This window comes from Cryptococcus neoformans, chromosome 3, assembly GCF_000149385.1.
Source record: "Cryptococcus neoformans var. neoformans B-3501A chromosome 3, whole genome shotgun sequence".
Taxonomy (NCBI): domain Eukaryota; kingdom Fungi; phylum Basidiomycota; class Tremellomycetes; order Tremellales; family Cryptococcaceae; genus Cryptococcus; species Cryptococcus deneoformans.
Window position 1 is genome coordinate 217,815 of NC_009179.1, and position 21,331 is coordinate 239,145.

Genomic DNA, 21,331 nt, shown 5'->3' on the forward strand with positions numbered 1-21,331 from the left:
AGTAAAGATGTCCAATAATAATATGATGACGACTTTTTGGCCGGCGGTCTTGTGACAACAGCAGCGGGTTCATTTTTTTGTTGTCCACGTTCCTCCTTCGACCACATCATTAACTGCACGAGTATGTCATCCTTCGTCATTAATACGCATTCCCCAGTTCCTCTCCTCAACGTCGGTCAACTATTCACGTGAACAAAAAGACTTACCCCCTTATAAAGGGCGAGATGCAGCCGCATTTGAAGAGCCTCTTCCCACTCCCACCGACAAAACAGCGACTTTTCACCCTCACATAGCGCTTTATAAGAAATCAAACAACAAGTACGATGGTCTTTGTCCGCGCTGCTGCCCGTTCACTTCCTCGAACTACAGTACGCTCTTCCATTTTCAGAGTAGACTCGGCACTAAAAATGGGCGTATTCCAAGAAACGATACGCTTCGACCGTTCCTCCTGCAGGGCCTCCCCCCACTTCTAGTAGCAGCAGCAACAACAGTAAGTTCCCATCCATCACTGCTGCCTTCAATGTATGTGAAGTGAACTGACGATGAATCATCTACTAGATGGGCTACTGCTAGGTGGCGGGGCCGTCGCTGCTGTCGGTCTATACTTCTATTACCTTAACAACAAGAAGAAGGTCGACCACAAGGTGAGCTTCTCGGACAACCTGGCAATATTAGCTGATGCACCACATTGCTAGGCCGAGGATCTGAAAGACAAGACCAAGCATGATCTTGAGGATGCCAGGCAGAGAACTGCAAAGGCTCTCAAGTAAAGAGTTATCTGATGAGGGCAATACTGCCGTACGTTGATAACTGTTAGCCTTGAAGAATGTAATCGGCGGTCATGGTTCTGAGCAAATGTAAGCTTAGTATGTACCGATGGAATCCTGTAGTCAGAAGTCATGCATGGTAATGAAGAAGGCAGGAGGCAATCAAAAGCTAAGACCTGACAGATAGCGTTTTCACCGAAACATCTCCTTGTGCGCCCACCGACTGCTCGGCCGGTTTCTCCACGAATATGCCAACCAAAGCCGACCATTGGCTAGACCTATCTTGGGTTTCACCCTTCCTTTACTACGTCATCAAGGCCAAGAGGCACATCAGCATATTCTGCACTTGACGTTATAGCCTCGAGCTAGTACTTGATCGACGCATCGCCGTGCGACGTTATAGCCTGGATTGCTTTTAGTCGGATGGCAACAAAACGTGTTCAGCATGACCTGCCGCGGTGCTCATTTTTCCCGTAGCTCACTCCCCATCACCGGTGACCGTCTAGCTTTCAAACGTCTTGCTAATCATCTCTTCAGTAGGTGAGTGGTGGGTTTAGTAGTCATACAAACATGAGAACTTGCCTGTCATGTCAAAGCTGTGCTTAATGTCGACAGATAATGTCGGACACTTACACCTTTCCTTTTGCCTTTACCCGACACCAAGGGTTATAAATGATGATATATTTGCTCAGCTATTGCCCAACTGTCTTCTGTCAGTAGTAAGACGAACAGAGTTGATAACAGTGAGCATAATGAAACATGATGCTCTCTCCCAAAACAATAAGACAACATGCAACTCAACCAAAACCCAAGAAAAGCTGTCTGTATGTCTAAGTCTACATCTATAATTTTTCAACAATAAAGCTCATTATATTGCAAAGTATGCGCACGCTGGTTAAACAACTGCGCTTTCAAGGTCATAACGTGAACGCTCCCCCCAAGGGTCTGCATATGGATGCGTTTGTCGTCGGGGCACGTTGAACTGCCAAAAGTCGACGACGTCGCTTATGGTTCATCGGGTTTCTCCTTTTGAGTATCTTCCTGTACATTGCTTCGGGGACCGTCGTAGTATCGTCTACCAGCAATGATGTACCATACGAGGGACAGACCCATGACGGCCAGAGTGATAGGAGCCTGAGTATTTTCATTAGCAATGCGAGAACACGACGAAGGTAAGTAACGTACAGCGTAGTTGAAAGTGTCCCAGGTGAGAGGATAAGTCTCGGGGAAACATAAGATGGTGACTTCGAAGAGGGTCCAGACGACCATGATAACGTTGACGATGTAGCCCCATTTGCCCATGTAGAATGGTCCAGGCTTGAATCGGACCTCGGAGTGACCCTGAAAAGCTCATCAGCAAGTCGTTGCAGATGGCAAGTAAGAGGACTCACATCGAATATCCTTCGGCAAATTATGGGGATGATGTAAGACAAGTCCAGGGCAACCGCACACTGCCCGATTATTAGTTTTCGCAATTCCATTCAAGATTGAATGCACATACCATACTGAAGACAGCCTGTACGGCGGTCAAGCTCGCAAAAGACAAAACACCCATGAGCATACTGACGACGATGACGAACCAAACGGCGTTAATGGGAGTCTGAGTCCTCTTCCAAATCTTGCCAAAAAATCCGCGGTCAGGCAGGGCACCGTCTCGAGCGAAGGCAAAGACAGTTCGTGCGTTGGCGTGAAGGGCAGTTTGGACAGTGAAGGCAGCAATGAGACAGACGAATGACCAGAGAACCATGGAGCCGGCCTTGCCCATTCGAAGGTACATTATAGCGAGGAAGGCGTTACCAGTAGGACCGGGAAGCTCAGTAACATCGCCAGCGCAGACACAGAGGACAATGTTAAGGATCCATCCGATGGCCTACATTTTTGAAATTAGCTGTGCGTTCAGGTATATGGCATTCTGCGAAACTTACACCAGTGTTGATGACGGCAACGAAGATAGCGACAGGAGCTGCAATGGCGGCTCGGTGGACTTCTTCACTGATGTGCGCAGCTGAAGAGGATGGTTAGCCTTGTCATACAGATTCACCCGCATTTGAACCTACCGGCATCGTAATCAGTCATTGTCCACTGGACGGACAGCAAACCCATCATGAACGCCAAACCACTGTTCGGCCATCCAGAGTTGTTTACGACCTCTGTGAAAATGTAGCTTCCAGGGTGCATTTCCGCTCGGGGGGTGCAAGCAAGGAGAGTGATGATAATAATGAACGCAGCCTATAATGGCGTCAACATAAACTTCGCCATAAAACCGACATCAACCCACTCCAATGTTGATGAAGACGAAACCTCGGGTCAAACGGGCAAGAGCGGCCGTCGGTAAAGAGCTATGAGCTGGTTAGCCACAAGCACCGACAAGCCTAAACCAAAGCTCACTTCAATAAACCATGGATCACCAAAAGCCCAACGAAAAGCACAAATTGGTGCCAGTTTTCAATAGTGTAGTCATCTCGGCAGACGACGACGGCAGCAAGGATCATCTAAGAGCTACGTCAGCAAGTCCTTGATTGACTGACTCGGGAGCTGCGGCTTACTCCAGAAAGACCCCATTCAGTAGACGCTACACCCGCGATCTGACCCAAAGTATTGAGGTAACCAGTGACCCAACCGACACTATGAACGGCAATCAGCTTTCTACATGTCGATTATGCGCGTGCATCCAGATCCACTCACATGGCTCGGTAACGTCGAGGAACTAATTGAGCAGAAGCCTAATAAGAGGCATCAGCTATAATTTTTAACCTCTACGCGAGCAAAAACGTACGGTATACAAGCCGCCGGCAGTGGGGTATGCAGAGACAATTTCGGCGATAGAAGCACCCAAACTGATGTTCACTACACACGTGATTATCAGCCAAAGGAGGTTAGAACCCTAAGAGCATCAGATGCTCACTGATGGAACCGATAAGCCAACACCATCTTTTGATATCCATTTTAGCATATGCCTCTAAAAATATTCTTCATTGGATTTTCCTACTCACACGACACTTGCTACACCTCCTAATGACAAGGGCGTGGTGAAAGTCGTGGCGATGGAAGCCGTCATACTTCAGAGATATCAGTCACGCAATCTTCCCGACCCATATGATGCGACATACCCCATGATACTATATTGCAACTCTGTCAGCTCGGGCACAATCGCAACTGTGCTGGGCAATGGGTACTGACCTCATAGCAAAACTGAAGGTCTCAAGGTTGCCGAACTCCCGAATGAACTCGGATTTGTATCTGCAGACATCAAATGTAAGTGCTCATCCTTGCCAGATTTTTCCACCACCTCCCCATATATCGTCCCCTAAACAACTCACCCAAGCTGGGCGAGAAGAGCATCATCGTCGACTGTTTCAGAGCTGCCATTGTGGACCATAGACAAAGACCTCCGGTCGGAGTCATGTTTGTCATCAGCCATGGTGTTCTGTGCTGCGAACTGATCTCTATTTTACGTTACAAGACAGACTGTCGAAAAGGCCAGACGGAAGCGGCTTGAAATTATTTATATATGGTAGAGGAGGAAGACGGAACGAAAAGAATCATGGATGATGAAGTTCTCATTGGAGGGTCCATTTAAAAAAGGCATATGCCACATTTGCTCCCTGACCCTGGCTACTCCCGCCCGCGCCCTTTGTACCTTAAAAGCCGCTCAGACCCTGAATCGTGCGCAATATGTCCCTGTTTCGACGGATTTATCTCGGTTTATCGCCCATAATCAGTGTGCCTATCTGGCAAAGGATCATAATTCCTACTTTTCCCATCATTGTTGTATGTTACTTCTATTATATGTAGGAAAACAAAAGAGAATAGTAGGAAGATACCCAACAAACAGAACACAACATCTTCATACAAACACGCATCATACGATATTAAAAAAGTAAGAGAGGGAAGGTAATCGACTGCTTCGCCGCCTATAATCCTCAACTCGGTCTCGTCCTCTACTGCAGCCACCCAACTGTGACCTTAGTCCTCCATATTAACTGATGCGACATTTTTTGAGGAGTTTAAGGCCGGAAAAGGGGTCACTCTATTATATTACACGCTTTGAGGGTGTGAGCGGCGCAGCGTCTCTAAGTTTCTTCAGCTGATCGGACATGTCTCTGCCAAGAGCATCATGGCGGAGTTGCAAGCCTCGCAGCAGGTCTTCCCTTAGGATGCCGTCGCCGTTTGGAGGGGTGGATTTGAGGAGAAGTCTCTGGAAGTCAGCCAGCTCGCTCTTGAGTTTTTCGTTCTCCTCCACAACTTGGTTGTGCTGGTCTTCGAGATTGAAAAATTCGTTCTCTAGACGAGCGTATTTGGACTCCATTGAGCTATACGTAGTGGCACTCAATGATGCCGCAGACAGCTGCTTTCGCTGCTCCTGCACATCCTTCTCCATGGCTGCTAGCCTCGACTCCAGCACCCTCCTGGTCTTACGCTCATCCTCAAGAGCCATGGCCACATCTTTTTCCTCTGGCCCAAGCGATGCTCTGGCCGATCGAGCGTCTTTGGTCTTGCTAGCTTTCAGTTGATCATATTGTCTAGCAAGATCTTCGAGATCGGCATTGAGTCGGTTTCGGTGAGTTTCGAGCGATTTGAGAAGCTTGTTGAGTCGAGTGTTCTCACTGATCTGCTCCGCAAGTTGCTGATCTGTGAACTTTTTGGCAGCTTCCATTACATGGTAATGCTCAACAACCGTTTTGTTCTCTCGACTTCGGAGATACTCAATCTCCTTGTCGCGCACCCTAATATCAGAAGCAGCCTTGGCGAGATCCCGTTCGGCTTGAAGAGCAACGTTCCGATGTTCAGCAACCTCGACTTGGCTGTCGTATAATTCTTGCTCAAACTTCTGACGTTTGGCAGACTCTTCTTGCAGTTGGCGAGTAACACTATTGAGGGACTTGGCCCAGTTGGCTTTGTCGGCCTCAATTTCGAGGACCGCGTCTTCAAGACCGTTGTAATCTTCTTGCAAATTTTGGAGCTGGTTCTCGAGGTTCTATGAAGTGACTATCAGCGCATAATCTTGTATAATGCCAATGAACTTACATCTCTGGATTGAATAGTGCCCTGCAGCTTCCTTTCTGTCTCGTCGTACTGCTCCTTCAGCCTAGACAGCTCACTCTCCACTTTTCTTCTCTCGCTCTCCATCTGAGTTACGCCGGACCGCATTCTTTCCATTTCTCTCTCTTTTTCCATTAGCTCAGCCTGTCTTGCTTTCAATTCCCTCTGAGCAGCCGTATGGCTCTGCTTCAAACTCTCGACATCAACAAGAAGTTTGTTAGCAAGTTGAAGAGATGTTTCTCGTTGCTCGTCAAGAGACTTCTGAAGTCGAGCAACCTGTTCACGCAAACGGCCCATCTCTTGTTCTCTTGATCGATCTGCTTCTCGACGCTGTTCGTCTTCAGATGTTTTGGCAGCCATGACCTTTCTCAAATCATCGAGCTCCTTCTCTAATTTTTGCCTTGCGCCAATTTCAGCCTGCTTTTCCTTGTCACGAGCAGCGACTTCCAACTTGAGACCTTCAATCTTGACATTGAGTTCGGCTTTGATCTGATCAGCGGCTTCTAGAGCCTTGGTGCTAGCGGCTTTGTGAGATTCAAGGGTCGCAATCTCGCGTGTTTTTGAGGAGATGGTGTTTTCGTGATGTTTGATGGCCTGTCGGAGTTCTTCAAGCTGACTCTTTGCTTTTCTAAGATCGTCTGTCAATGCTGTCACCTGCTCATTACCAGATTGCCTGTATCTCCTCAATTAGCACCGCTCCCATTCGTAATGACATAGCAGGAATAGTATACTCACGCTTTGCTCTTCTCCAAGGCCAGGCGCTTCTCCATCTCCATCCCACTAGCTTCTAACCTTTCCTTCAACCGTTTCATCGCCTCTTCTTTCGAGCTTACTTCCCTCTTCAGCTCCTCCGCTTTTCCTTCCAAATCCTTCTTTTCCCGCTCGATCTTCGCATACGTACTCGACCGTTCTTTGCAATCCTTTAAGAGCTCTGCCTCACGTTTTTGCCAGTCTGATCCTTGCTTCTCAAGCATCGATGCTTGCTCTACCACAGCTTCAAAGTTGCCTTGGACTTGTGCGAGTTTTTCCTTGATTTTGTCGGCAGTCATAACAGCTTGCTCGCGCTCCTTGTCCAGTAATTCGATGTCTTTTTCAAGTTCCTCGATTTTTTCAAGCAAGTCAGCTTCTCTGGCTTTGGAGCGTTCAAGCATCGAATCCTTCTCTCTGCCCAGGTCTCTCTCGGCTTCGAGATCTCTCTCCATCTTCTCTTTTTCTCCAATTAGCCCGGCGCGCAGCTCTTCCAGACGTATACGTTCGGCCTCGTCCCTTTCCGCTCGTTCTTTGGCCATTGCCAACTCTGCTCTCTTCTTGACAAGTTCGTCATCCACCTTTGTAGCCGCTAACAAAGGCCTAACTTTGACGTAGAGGGACCACCAAGGCCAGTCTCTCAGTTCAAGGTACGCCCTTGTATTTCGCTGAATGGTGCGAACGGCTTGAGCGCGATTGATTAACTTGAGTATTCTTCTTCGAGCAACGTACATCCTTGCTGCGGACTGAAGGCGCTGGAAGATGTCATGTAAGAGATTATCCCGCCTCTCTTCTAATTCGGCAAGGATACCAGCTTTGAAGAAAATCTTGGTAGCACCAATCTTGTAAAATTCCTTGTCGAGCTCGAGAGCTTCAGCAATGCGTTCTGCAGCTTTGCGACCATCCATGTACCCAGCTGGTATAACGCCAGGCGTGAGCACCTCATATCGTTGCCTGAACTCGGCAAATGAATGTCGATTCGGATAACCCAATCTGGCAATCCTAATACCTTCCAGCACACCGTTACACCGTAACTGGTCAAGCACGAGGTTGACGTCAAACTTCCCCGGTTGCTTCTCTGGGTTTGGCACGATACACCTCACGAAATGAGGTTGGGTGCTGTTGAGTTGCTGCATGAGTTGACCAAGCTGTTCTTTGTGCCTCTGTCCCACAGTACGGAAGGCACCGCGTTTAACTTTTTTGACAACACCGACAGATGCTGATGTGTTTTCAGAGTATTCTGCGAACAAACCTGCAATAGATGGAATCTCAGAAGTGGCGAGTAAACGGGCAACTGCATCGTTGATCGGGTCCTTGTTCTTCTCTAACCATCCTTGAGTACGGTACTCAACGTCACCTGCGTAATGCTTGATCACGAAGCCGGCGCCGAATCTTGTGGCCTTGAATTTGGTTGAGCCAGGATGACGGTTGGCAGTGCTAGCTCCCTTGGGAACCTCCCACAAGTTCTGTACTTTTTCGGTGAACGTCAAATCGGTGGCTTTGGGCATGATACACTCTTCGTCGAGAAGGGAGAGAATGCCGACGGGCTGGGTAGTCTCGATAAGCTCGATAGTAGGCTGAAGGTCAAGGCCAAAGTTGACATAGTCCCACTGAATTCCTTCTCGAGCATATTCTTCCTGTTCTAATGTGAACATGTGGAAATTGAAAAACTACACTTGTCAGTCACTGTCACAGATTGAAGGACTTACTTGTTGGAGTTTTTCATTGGTGAAGTTGATAAGCAACTGCTCATAACTGTTCTCCACGAAGATTTCAAAACCTGCGATATCCAGGACACCGATACTCAACGCCTTTTCACTTGGCCTGTCTAAAGCCTGGTTGATCCTCTCAACCATCTTCCCAAACGTCTTCTCATACATAAATTTGCACAGTGCTCCCAATTCATCCTCAGCTTGCTTCTTCGTCCTCGCGTTGGTGACCCACTCCCGCCCCGCTCGAACTCGTGGTTGTAACACAGATTTAGTAAATTCTTTCACAGAAATACCAAGGAGGTGACAAATGCGATCTGCGACGGGCTGCATGTTGGGTGGAAGGAAGGCTTGGTCAGAGGAGGATCCGGTGAGGAGGAGGTTGCCGATATGGAGGATGACGGCCGGGATGCGGAACAGTTCGAACTGCTCAGTGTCGTTGAATCCCATGACTTTAAGGGCGTCCTAGACAATAATGAGCTTTCGTTCCTGGAGAAGGACACCGCACTAACCTTTAATAGACGCCATTCCGAAAGATCATCGACCCCGTCAATCTGCAGTCTGGTCTTATTCAGGAAATCGTATTTTTCCGGCTTATCTTCCAGCAATAGGCGATCTACAGCATTTAATCAGACATCAACTTCGACATGGCAAGCGAATAACGGGCTCACCAGCCAGTTTAGCTTCCTTCGCTCCCTTCAACAACTGGTAGAACACATGAAAGTTTCTTTCACCCTGGGCCCTAGCTGTGACCCTACTTTTTTCCAACAAATACCAATCAATGTTTGCTCCAGCAATAGCACCTGCTGGGGAAAAGAATATTCTGATAAATTTTCCGAATCGACTCGAGTTGTTGTTTCTCATTGTTTGGGCATTTCCGAAGGCTTCCAAGATGGGATTTGCCTGCAGGATCTGCTGTTCTAGTATTCCAAGAGACGGGTCAGCCGGGGATGACAGGTCTTTAACATTTTTGCCTTTGAAGCTCGAAGAGCGAGGAAGACCAGTGGATGGGGCTTGTGAGAGAGATTTTGAGGATGAAGAAGATGGGATGGTGGACGCGGCTATGGAGGCGAGATATTGGATCACTTTCTTGGTGTTTTCCGTCTTACCAGCACCAGATTCACCACTACGGCCACTGATCAGCTACTGATCTGTTCAAAGTAGACAGAAATCATACGTGATAAGAATGCTTTGAGATTCTCTTTCCTCGCCAATCTGTTGCCAGGCTCGCTCAGCGACGGCAAATATGTGTGGAGGATTCTCTTCTCTTCGGCGTGAGCGATATTGAGCAACAATTTTTGGTGTATATATCGGTAATGGTTTATAAGGATTGAGTGATATCAAGAAAAGACTATGGGAATGGGTTAATATACAGCCACATATGAACTGGATCTCGATCGCTTACCCAGAGTATGTCTACACAAATGTCAGCATTCTGTACAAGTATCTTCTGCAAAGTTGCTTACATATATTCCGCCAGCACTATACCTTGTTTTCAAGTTGTTAATTACACTGGGCTCATTTAGATGCGTCAAATCCGCAATATCCTCAATACCATCAAATTGAGGAGGGTTCATTGGATTCAATGTCCATAGTGGTACGGTCCGTATTTCTCCTGTTGTTGAGATTTGCACTTCAGAGGTTGCGTCTGGATTGTTATCATCTCCTGTCTGGGAACGAATCCAGCATGGAAGGAAGCCTTCAATGGGGTCAGGCAGCCACATACGCCTGATAGTTGAAGACGGTGGCGGTTCGTAACGATAAGATGTAGGTATATAGGTCGTGCGTCGGGAGTATGAGACGATGCGGTCCATATTGGAGTAATAAGCGTCGAGAGGGAGGGGCGATAAAGATATTGGAAGCGATTGAGTTGAATGGTCGTTAGCACAGATGAAATAATGGCAAGATGAACCAAGATCAGCCTGTAACACGACAAGTGATCAACATGTAGCATCTACGCACTTCTTGTCACTAAACTCGGTCTGCGCCGCTGTCATAGCATCTCCTCCATCGCGTCTCTTCTCCCGAGTCCGAAGCAGATCGGACGGGTCCATTTTTGTAACGGAGTGGCTCTCCTGCTCTCGGAAGTGTTTGGCAATACGGATAGGCACCACGGCCGGCCACGTGTCGCGTTCCAGAGTGATTGGAGATCCAAAGGAACGGGTCACCTATTGAGCGTAGGGTGCTGGACGGGAGCAAGACGGCAGAAGACAGAAGAGATCGAGTGATGTGAAAGGAACGTGGGCCTGGGTGTCCGTGCGTGCGGCGATTGTTGTCGAGAATGAACAGTGAGTTGCGCGGGATATATAAGTGCGAGAAGCGTCTCCGGTGGCCAGTGGTAATAGTAGAGTCAAGAAAGTATCAGCAGCAGTGCAGCTACAGACGGTGCCAGTGGGAAGAAGCTGCATCCTGCGTCGATGTTGTTGTTTTCTTCTTTCTCGCCAGACGCGTCGCTGCGCGTAAAATCAAAGGTGCCACACTGCGTCCACGTCGGGATTATATCTGGCTAAGCGTCACTTCCGCCCAGCGTCCGGCCTTGCGATCGCACGAACTAGTATATATCTGCTCAGCTTTTATACTTTCCACAACTTATTCTACCCGCAAGTCTACTCAGCTACCAGCCAGGGCCACAGCTGCTTATACGCCCAGCTCCGCGAATAGAGTCATCCGCTACCGACTACATCCCGTAACAACACTCTTGCAACCCGCTATACATTGCTACGTACCGCCATCAATCGATATCGGCCGTTTCAGCCCACTTAACTACAATTCACAACACCACAGCGCTGGACCAGCCTCTCTCATTAAGCTAAATCCTCCTTAACCGACTAATCGTTTACTCTGCTATCTACTATGGCGTCTTCCTCAACGTAAGCTGTTACTTTGGAATACCAGCAAGGCTGACTGTAGGCTTAGGTTACTGAACGACGACTGGAAACAGGGTCTTGCTGCCCCTCCTAAAGACCTTCGTCCCCAAACTGAGGTCTGTCCGGGCGCCAACACGTCAATCTCACACAACTAATGATTGCACCAGGACGTTACCGCTACTCAAGGATCTCGTTTCGAAGATTTTGGCTTACGCCGAGAACTTTTGATGGGTATCTACACTGCTGGGTTCGAAAGACCTAGTCCTATCCAAGAGCAAGCTATCCCTATGGCCCTTACAGGACGAGATATTCTTGGTGGGTTTAGGTTTCAGCGTCTGGAGCTGCGGCTTACGGGTATGACATAGCTCGAGCGAAGAACGGTACTGGAAAGGTGAGTAGCCGGGGCACTTTTTGATGACTTGGACTGAATGTCAACTCAGACTGCTTCTTTCATTATTCCTACCCTTAACCGAATCAACACTTCTCTATCTCATATTCAAGCACTTATCCTAGTTCCCACCCGAGAACTCGCCCTTCAAACATCCCAAGTCTGCAAAACCCTTGGTGCTCACATCCCTAACCTCCAAGTTATGATTACCACCGGCGGTACCACATTACGTGACGATATCCTTCGTCTTCAACAACCTGTCCACATTCTCGTCGGTACACCCGGTCGTATCTTAGATTTGGGAAGCAAGGGAATTGCGAGTTTGAACAAGTGCGGTGTCTTTGTTATGGATGAAGCAGACAAGCTTCTCAGTGAAGATTTCATGCCTGTCATTGAGCAGACTTTGGCTCTGTGCCCTCAAGAGAGACAGGTTATGCTGTTCTCTGCTACTTTCCCATGGACCGTCAAGGAATTCAAGGTAGGTTTTGAATCTTCATTTCCCGTTGCCGCTGACCAGCTTTAGGACCAACACATGGTTCAACCATACGAAATCAACCTCATGGACGAACTTACTCTTAAAGGTGTCACTCAATATTATGCCTATGTTGAAGAATCTCAGAAAGTCCATTGCCTCAACACCCTCTTCTCTAAGGTATGCCCCAGACTTTTGGCAGCTCGAATTGGGCCTGACTATTCTTAGCTCCAAATCAACCAATCTATCATCTTCTGCAACTCCACCAACCGTGTCGAGCTCCTCGCCAAGAAGGTCACTGAACTTGGCTATTCCTGTTTCTACTCCCACGCAAAGATGCAACAAGCCCACCGAAACCGAGTTTTCCACGACTTCCGTAACGGCATGACTCGAAACTTGGTCTGTTCCGACTTGTTGACAAGAGGTATTGATATCCAGGCCGTGAATGTTGTCATCAACTTTGACTTCCCAAGGACTGCAGAATCATATCTTCACAGGATCGGCCGATCTGGTCGTTTTGGTCATTTGGGTCTTGCCATTTCTCTCCTCACTGTATGCTTGAAACTTCGCATTATACTGTCTTTGTGCTGATGTCCTATCTTAGCTTGAAGATAGACATAACCTGTACCGTATCGAATCCGAACTTGGCACAGAAATTGCCCCTATCCCCGCCGTCATCGATCCTGTCCTCTATGTCGCTCCTGCCATGGTAGAGGAAGAGCGAGAATCACCGCCCCCTAAGCCCGCTGCCATCGCCGCTCCTCCCGCTCAGCAACAACCTCAACAACGACAACGACAACACCCTCCTGTGCCTTCCCACCAAGCTGCTCAGCAGAGCCCTGCTGCCGCGCCCGTCCAACAACAACAGCAGCAGCAACAACAACAACAACAACAACAACAACAACAACAACCTCAGTACCAACAGGCATATGGTCAGGGCCCACCCCAGCCTCAAGCCCTTTTCCAGCAGCAGCCCAATTCTTCTCCCGCCCCGGCACCTTTGCCTTCTTATTCTCAACAGGCTCCGACTCAGGCCCAGGGACCCGCGCCAGTGCAATCTCCACCTCCCGCGCCTTCCACTCAGCCCCAGGCCCCTGCTCAAACCCCCATTCAAGGCCAAATCCCTCCGACTCAGCCCCGAGCTCAGCAACAAGGCCAGCAACAACCCGGTCAACCAGGTCAGGCGCAGGGTCAGAGTCAACCTAACAGACGGCCGAATACTGGTGGCTTTAGGGGTAACGGACGAGGTCAAGGACATAGAGGACGAGGTAGGGGGAGGGGAGGACAGCCCGGTCAGCCTGGTGCCGGTGCCGGTGCGGGCCAGAGCCAACAGGCTCAAGCCTAAGCGGCGTAAGGCAGGTGTAGTATAATAAAAGGAGGAGCGGGAGGGGTGCGACATGAAAAAAAGGAAGTAATGATGGCAGATGAAAGGGAAGCCGTCGCTATTAAGAGGTATATACATCAAGAAGAAGTAGAAGATGATAAGGGAAATAGGGTGAAGGACGTGATTGGAACCTAAGAAATTCAACCTTCTTCAGTGGTAAAAGCAAGGCCACGCGGAATATCACACGGATCGCCGCTGTTTTCTCAACAAAATCAGCGGTAGCAGAAGTCGAATGATAGGAAAGAAATTAAGAAATGGGAAGTGGGAAGCGGTATGGAGGAGAGGGAATAGGGGATGAAGCACGGGTGGAGGAAGTTTTTTTTTTCTTCCTTGAATTCATTGTAAGCAGCGTGGAAGCCCCTCATCCATAGGCGTGGACATGCATACCATGAATTGAGAAATCGAGAATAGAATGCGTTCTTGTATAAATATAATAGATGATAAAGACCTACAACCTGTTGAAGGTAATTGCAAAAAGTAGTCTCCTGACATAGGCGGCTCTTTGGTGTCGTCAAATGGTTCAAGCCCTCCATTACTTCAGGATACCGGTATGATGAAGAGTAAGTTCCTCTTTGAAATGCATATACAATCATTAACGATCTCGTGGCAGGAAAACATTAGATATACAGGTGTTTCAATCTACTATCTACTTCCTTTCTTCTTTCATATCCACGCCAAAACCTTAATACCTTTTATCCATCCAGTGGCGTTGATTAGTCCTCCGCAAAAGTCATCGGCACCATTAGGTTATAAATTAACGTCATTGTCATTATCCCAATTGCTCGGGCGAGTCCCCTGTCCACCATTACAACACGGAACATCATGAATGTGGGGTATACTGAGATGTCGCCATTAGCATACGTGACTTCACTAACAAGACTGGTTACTACGCTCTTTTCCCTTGATTTTTACTTGTCTGAATATGCATGGCACTACTTTGACTGAGATTTCATCCGAGGTGCAATGATAAATCTTGTCGCCCCATCTAAGATTTTCAAGATTTTTAGATCCTTATGGTTAAATGAGGATACATCTGGCTCGTGTTTACATTATGCACAAACTGAGTCTGGTACCCTGATGGATTGATTATGATGAATTCATTACTTGCGACCTGACGGAATGACATGTATTTACAGTCTGATATATTTCTGGCTATTTATGTTAACAATCTATTGTGCCACCTTACGACCTGAGGCACTTTGAGATCTGGCCAACATCGGCAAGCTTGTCCTCCTCGCAACTTTTTTTCCTCTATACTCAGCCTCTCCGGTGACTTTGACTGGAATGACTCTTGACCCATCAGATACTCTATTGTGTCGGTTAGAGGCACCAAGAGGTAAACGAGAAACGGCATTAAGTTTTGAAGCAGCCATATCTTTTCGAGTAGAAGTTGCTGATGAGATTGAAGTTGCAAGAAGGCCAGTAAGAGGCGTGTTGTTAATATCACTGCTTGGAGTAGGGGTTGCCGGAAGTCGCAATGCTGAGACCGACAACTGTGACGAGTGAGATGCTTTGGCAGAGTTGAAGGAAGGCGATGCAATTGAACGATGTTTTTCCTTTCTCTGAAGAAGTGCGACCTCTGTCTGCTTGCTTTCCAAAGCTACATTTAGCAGCTCTTTCTCTTGCTCAATCTTCGCGACCTTCCTCTCCAATTCAATCCGCTTGACCTCGTCCATTGCCGATTCCATCCTGAGTTGCTCCACATGAGTCCTGAGCTTGGTTTCCTCCAACTTCAGCCCGTCAATCTCTGTCAAGTAGCGATCAACTCGCCACTTAGTATCTTTAGACAGTACCTTGTTACTTTCAGCCTCGAGCACAGCAGAGCGAAGGGCGGAATTATTGTGGGAGAGCTGATATTGTAATCCTTCCACCTGCTCATGAAGATTGGCAACTTCTCTCTCGTAGCCTTTGGCCCGGCGATCAATCGCGGACCTGACTTCTTCAGATGAGTCTTCAAATTCTTTGACAATATGGCGAAGCTGGGCGAGCTCAGTATCTTGGGACATTATAAGATTTGATTTCTGCGCAGCGGATGCCTTGTGTACTTCGCATTCGTCTTTAGCTACTTGGAGCTGGAAGAAGAGCTCCTTGATTTGAACTTGAAGATCCTCAACAATACCTGTCTCGTCTATGTGTCGGTTGAGTCTCTCGTAGAGCTACGATTCGCACGTCAGCTTTTTACCCTCAGAGCGAAGATAGAAAAACATACTTCTTCCTTTTCCTCCTCCCAGAGCCTCTTTCCTTCCAAGTAGCTCGCCAACATTCTACTCGTTTGGATGCTGCCCATCTCGATCTCTGCTGCATTCTTCGTCTGCTCCTCGATTTGGGACTTTAGTCGATGGATTTCTTCCTGAGATTCAAAGTGTCTTTCATCGATTTCGAACCTGATCAAACGAAGCTTTTCGGTGAGTTCGTCAATAGTTCGTTCCTTCTGGATGAGCACAAGCTTATATCTGGCACATTCGTTTACGGCGGAGGTAACTTGTTCCATCAGATCTGACAGCTTTGTGCTGAGCTAGATCAAACATCAGCCTAATTGCGTTCAGTAGGATACAAAAAACCTACTTCCTCCCTCTCCTGCTTCCAAGTCTGGGTCTCCTCTGCGTGCTTGGACAGCCTCTCTTCCGCCTCAAAGTCGTTTGCTTGCTTCTCAGCTTCCAGCTTTTCAAGTTGGTTTCTGAGTTGTAAGATCATTTCTGCATCCTCATGGTGCTTTTCTGATATCGAATTCAGCCTCGGAGTGAGCTGATTGACTTCTTCTTCCTTAGCAATGAGGGCCAGCTTAGTTGACTGAGAGTACTCCTCCTGAATAGATAGCTTGGAGATAAGACCGGAAATAATCTCTTCCTTATCTGAGATAAGTTGCACGGAGGTCTTCAGTTCCTCAGTAGCAGCCTCCACACGATTGAGAGACTCTAATCGGGCGGTATCGAGACTTTTCTTTAGAGCATGAATTGTCCTATCTCGTTCGGCTATTCTCTTGTCCCGGTTTTCAAGGTGCTGCTCAAGCTCCCACATCCTCTCTTGCCCTCCTCTGAGCCCTACCACTTCGGCTTCTCTATCGCGAAGTAACCCTTCTACACCTTCCAGATTGGACATTTTACTCTCGATAAATCTCATTTCAGTCTGCAAGGCTTGGGTATTAACCTTGGCTTCTTCCTTGTCCTTTTGGAGCTTGTCATTTTCTTCTCGAATCTTGCTCAGTTCACGCTTCAATTCGTCGTTTTCGCTTTCCATCTCAATACAAGCTTGTATGGTTTCTTCCTTGGCCGCAAGAAGAGCATCGTTCTCCCTTTCAAGACTGTCGCAGCGTTCCTCGTAGAATAGTTTATCATCTCGAAGTTCCCCGACCATATGTTCGTTGACTGTCATGGCTTGACGCAATTGCTCAAGGACTATGTCCTTCTGTCAGCATATGGTGGTCACGTCAAGGAGATACATAACTTATTTACCTTGGTCTTTTGCATCACACTGTCTTTGGGCCTCTTCTAAGTCCATCACCCTTCCTTCAGCGAACTCAATAAGTTCATCTCGTTCGTGGGCCTCGTCTGCCAAACGTTTCTTCATTTCGGCAACCTCAGATTTTAGGACTTCCATCATGACTGAGCTTGCGCGAATTTGATCCTTCAATGATTGAGAGTGCTCGAGATGCGCATCCAAAAGCTGTGGAGAAACGCCTACTAAAGGTGGGGCCGACATATACTTTTTGTGAAGTAAAGGCGAGGTAGGGGACATGCTATTAAATATAGGTAGGCCATCAGCAGTAAGGTTCGGAGTAGAAGGTTGCTGCCATTCACGGTTGGAGAATGGATCCCATGACGGACGAGGCAAAGAAGAGTGAGATTGTATGGGAGAGTAGCGGCTAGGCTCTGATGACATGTTAAGAGATTCGTTGCATCTCGAGGAAGACGACTCCATGATGGTGGAGAGTTCGGTGCCTCTGAAAGCGGCCAGCGGGTGCTCGCCTGTACTGATCTCATCCTGACTGGTATCATACATCTGACTAGGCGGCTTTTCTGTTTCCGCCTCCTCAGCTTGGTGCCAATCGTAGCTCTCACAGCTTTCAGTAGGGTCGGCAAGTTCTTCAATCTTATCGCTGTTGTTGTGAGAGTAAGATGATGGATTGGTGGGCGTACCAAAAGCATCGAGAGACATGCGCCTGGTAACGTGAGGTGATAGTTTAATCTCAAATGGAGACGAAGATCGCTTTGCTGCTTTGAAAAAAGCGTCTCGGGATTTTTGACCTGGCGAAGGGCTAGATTCAGCTCGGCGATGAGCGGATGATGGACGCTCGGGCGAAAGACAGTGTGAAGAGGGGGTATTGTGAGTGCTTTCAGAAGAAGCTGAGGGTGATTCATATAGGTCTCGTGAAAAGACCCATTCGGCTGCGAGGACATCAGCACCATATAATCACTATCAAAGAACAAAGAGCATACCGTCCTTGCAACATTCTCGGCCATCAACGAAAACTTCATTCAAAAGGTTATTTTTTGAGTCACCAGGAGTTACCTTATGCAATTTTTCTTCGTCTCTTAACATATCAAGAGACTTCGGTTCTTCGTTAGATATAGTATTGCCAGACTCCGTGATAGGTAACATATCATCCGGCCCAAAAAAGGTGGTAGAGTCGGCATACAAGGATTGAGCAAGAATTCGCTGCTCTTGAATTCGGGGAACGGGATGGGGGTGTTGCTGGGTTTGGGAGTAAGTGAATTCATGCAAAGTTGTAGAGCTTGAAGCCTTCGGGGGGGAGCTACGATGGCCTGGTCCACATTCAATGCCTTGATAGACTTATTAAGATACTTGCAAGTGACTTACGGATTGATTGGGCGCGGGGGGTAAGGGAATCTAGAGGAGATGCCCGTTCATCAAAGCTATTGTGCCTTCTACGTGAAGGGGATCCAGAGTAGGTAGATGTCCAATCCAATTCAAACCTCATACGAAGCTTAACACTCTCTGGAGTGCCAGAGCAATCATGGTAGACTGTAATTTCGGGCGTAGGAGTTACTGAATTATCACGAAGAGCTGTGCATTGTGGTTTGAAGGACGAGATGTTTCCTGGATGTGAAATTACTGCACTTGCTTGTGGTCTGTTGAGAACATCATATTTTGCGGAAGATGGTAGTGGGGGTAGATCATCCGGCACTAAATTAAGTCAGTAATGTCTTTGGAGGAACATGCAGAGCAAAACTTACATTGAAACTCTCCACTCAGTCTCATGTTCCTGGGCAGGCTCTTACTCTGTTTGAGACTGCCCTTCTTCAACTTACCAGCGCCAGGTGTAGGAGTCAGCCTCTGCTGAGGTTCGCTATCATTGACCTCACTTCCATCGCCGTATGGATGATGTGCATCAGCCATAAGATGAATTCTTTTCCTTTTCCCTCCCTTCTTTTTCCCTCTAGTCGACTTAGAGGTAAGCGTCGACAAGCTTGAATGATGCGCTAAATTACGAAGAAGAGATTGAGAGCGGCTATGATCGCCTTTCAGCGTAACTGGCGTCTCGTGGTAGAAGGTAGGCGTGTGACGGCCTAATTCGCGGTCAGGTTGGTGGTACACGTCTAAGGAAGGGCTCGGAGTGGCCTCAGGTGTAGGATAAACATTTCCACTTTCGAGCGAAGATGAAGGCCGTGCCCTCGCTGAAAAGGGTGTTGGAGTATTCCGCGATATCGCAGAGTTTGGTCGGTGAAAAGGGTTGAGGCGGCTGAAGATGTCCATGGCTACAGGAGGTTAATACAAGAAGTAGTCGAAGAATAATGAAAAAAGAAGGGCCATGTTGTTTGCGAATTTTATGAGTTGGTCGTCGGTCGTTGTTAGGTCAGTAGAAGAATCGTTCAACGTACCAGCAAACAAATAACTTAGGTGGGCCAATGCTGGCTCCATCCATCAAAGTCTTCATCAACAAACAATAAACATCTCTGGTTTCTAGTTCTGCATAAAGTACCGTGAGCCGCAAAGAGTTACGTATCGATAATAGCAGGCTTCCCCTTTATTTGTATCGTCCATATGGCAGATAGGCCAGAAAGATGACAGGTTTTTTCATCACCCTGTTTGTTGGAAGTAATAGCCTCTTGAATGGCGAGCAAAGAAGTGATTCTTCTTCACGCCTTGAAACTATCGGTCCATACTCTTCAATGGGCCCAGGCTCCCTGGCGTTCCTAGAACCCTTCTAACCTTCATGTTGGACCATGTTTTGGATTGCATATGTGCATATACAAAGTCCTTCGAGCTTCGAGACGCAACATCAAGAGATGATAGTACCGGCGGCGTTTGTGTGTTGCAAAGGCCATGTCATGTGCCTGTGTGTACAATTGGGATATCTACCACCCACCACCCAATTAGGCCCAAGACGACGGGAATGGTAGTAGTAGGCGCGTCGTCGGCCATGTTGACGTCTCTCAGTTGACTGGGCCTTTCCTTCCTCTGGCAAGCGTCTTTCTTTGCTGTATTCGAAATATGGTTAGCAGCTATGCTTCTCCTTGCACCCTACATCTCATTTTTGGCCATGGTTCTTCACCTATTCTGGCAGACTCCTGTCAGGAGAGAAGATACGCGCCGGTGTTTCGAGTCGTTACACGCGTGTGGCACAGTTTGACATTTCACTGAAGTCAAGACCATACGGACTTCGTTTTTAAAGCGGAACTTGCAAAATAATAAACACTAGAACTATCATATTCCAGCCCGGCCTTCATTTTGTGCGTAAAACGCGCTTTCATGCAATCCAAGTGGTACGAGTAGAAGTTTTCCTATCCAAGTAAAAGAGCGAAATATAAACACGACATTCTTCCTATCCGCTCTCCAGTCTTTTGCCTCATTATATCTACCAGACCCTAGTATTCAATAACAAGTCGTTCGAGTGCTCCAAACCGAGACAAGCCTTGAGGAACTGCTCCAAAGCGTTTCTCTGCCTGTTGAGAGAGTTGACGACGTCCTCGCCGGGTTTGACGAGTGGTGCCTTGAGCATGTAAGACAAGAGCGAGAGAACACTGTACAACGGCTGCCACTCGCCGGTAGCGTTCTCACGGTAAGTCACACGAGTGAGAAGCTCGGCGAGGATCGCAAGGTCAAAGATAAGAGGTGTGGCAAGAAGAGAGTCTTCACACTCGTTGAAAATGTTCATGACGTTGCGGCCACCCATGAGAAGCTCGGAGTAGTACTCGTCGATAGCGCGCTCTGGCAACAATGGTCAGAAATGACATGGGAAAGAAAGAAGAATGAACTCACTGGAGTCACCAACAGCCGGGACGTGCTTGATAACGACGATGTGGTCAGGATGCTCGCCCTTTTTGACGACCTCTCCAGTGGCTTTGCTGAGGTCTTCGGCAGTCTTGTAGAGGATGTGGTTGGCAGCGACCATATCATCGACCTGAAATGTGTCAGCCATTGTTCCGCAATATACCAATAATTAGACCTACGACGCTTGACTTGGAGATCTCCTTGGATCTGAACTGCCTCTGAGAGCTCAAGTTCTTACCATCATTGTTACCCAAGTGGTTGTAAGAAGAGATCGACAAGGGCTTAATACCGGCATTGACGAGGAATTCGGCAAGAACTGATTTGACCTTGGTCTGGCCTGACTTGAAATCATCACCGCCAATGAAAGCCTTGTGCTTCTCAGCAAGCTCAATACAACCGGGAACAAACGTGTTCTGGGGAGAGCCGTTGATGAAAGGCACGCCTTCGAGAATGGAAGCGATGGCAAAAATGGTAGAGGGGGAGACTTCCTCGTGAGAGGTCTCAACGGCCTTGAGAAGGTTGTTGGCAGTGTCATTGACCCCTGGAATGATGTCGGCATAACGCTCAGTATTGGCAGTCCAGAGAACGACGACACTGTCAAGATGGTTATCGGCCTTGAAGCGACGGATATCAGCACGAATGTGCTCGAGATGAGCCTTCTTGTCGCCGCCTGGGATAAGATTGTCGGCCCTGTCAGCCTGATTGGCCGCAATGAAGTCGG

The 21,331-nt window shown here is 47.9% G+C and overlaps 5 protein-coding genes across 5 annotated transcripts in view; 1 reads left to right on the forward strand and 4 right to left on the reverse strand.

Annotated features, from left to right (window-relative positions):
• Positions 1–1,772: 1,772 nt before the first annotated feature.
• On the reverse strand, positions 1,773–4,188 carry CNBC0720 (hypothetical protein; the record flags this gene model as incomplete). The annotated part of the gene is made up of 16 exons (XM_771486.1): positions 1,773–1,901; positions 1,953–2,108; positions 2,159–2,218; positions 2,269–2,637; positions 2,693–2,772; positions 2,825–2,996; positions 3,046–3,106; positions 3,156–3,259; positions 3,314–3,392; positions 3,453–3,490; positions 3,544–3,614; positions 3,673–3,698; positions 3,761–3,826; positions 3,878–3,886; positions 3,948–4,007; positions 4,088–4,188. The coding sequence occupies 16 exons, from the start codon at positions 4,186–4,188 to the stop codon at positions 1,773–1,775; spliced, it is 1,581 nt and encodes a 526-aa protein (XP_776579.1).
• A 612-nt stretch (positions 4,189–4,800) lies between these two features.
• Positions 4,801–10,320, reverse strand: CNBC0730 (hypothetical protein; the record flags this gene model as incomplete). Its single annotated transcript, XM_771487.1, has 10 exons — positions 4,801–5,745; positions 5,796–6,483; positions 6,546–8,227; positions 8,267–8,731; positions 8,779–8,882; positions 8,938–9,392; positions 9,444–9,617; positions 9,672–9,682; positions 9,733–9,994; positions 10,229–10,320. 10 exons carry the CDS (start codon positions 10,318–10,320, stop codon positions 4,801–4,803), a joined length of 4,878 nt encoding a protein of 1,625 aa, XP_776580.1.
• A 799-nt stretch (positions 10,321–11,119) lies between these two features.
• On the forward strand, positions 11,120–13,338 carry CNBC0740 (hypothetical protein; the record flags this gene model as incomplete). Its single annotated transcript, XM_771488.1, has 8 exons — positions 11,120–11,136; positions 11,183–11,249; positions 11,301–11,448; positions 11,499–11,524; positions 11,574–11,999; positions 12,045–12,173; positions 12,222–12,545; positions 12,598–13,338. 8 exons carry the CDS (start codon positions 11,120–11,122, stop codon positions 13,336–13,338), a joined length of 1,878 nt encoding a protein of 625 aa, XP_776581.1.
• A 1,208-nt stretch (positions 13,339–14,546) lies between these two features.
• On the reverse strand, positions 14,547–18,735 carry CNBC0750 (hypothetical protein; the record flags this gene model as incomplete). Its single annotated transcript, XM_771489.1, has 7 exons — positions 14,547–15,533; positions 15,587–15,892; positions 15,943–16,772; positions 16,830–17,762; positions 17,814–18,140; positions 18,196–18,522; positions 18,573–18,735. 7 exons carry the CDS (start codon positions 18,733–18,735, stop codon positions 14,547–14,549), a joined length of 3,873 nt encoding a protein of 1,290 aa, XP_776582.1.
• A 1,459-nt stretch (positions 18,736–20,194) lies between these two features.
• CNBC0760 (hypothetical protein) overlaps positions 20,195–21,331 on the reverse strand; it is a gene marked incomplete at both ends in the record, with an annotated part of 1,926 nt that continues 789 nt past the window's right edge. The window contains 3 exons of the mRNA XM_771490.1: positions 20,195–20,547; positions 20,599–20,740; positions 20,790–21,331. The exon at positions 20,790–21,331 is cut by the window's right edge and continues 3 nt beyond it. Of these exons, the coding sequence (XP_776583.1) occupies positions 20,195–20,547; positions 20,599–20,740; positions 20,790–21,331 (1,037 nt within the window). The remainder of the gene's footprint in view (positions 20,548–20,598; positions 20,741–20,789) is intronic.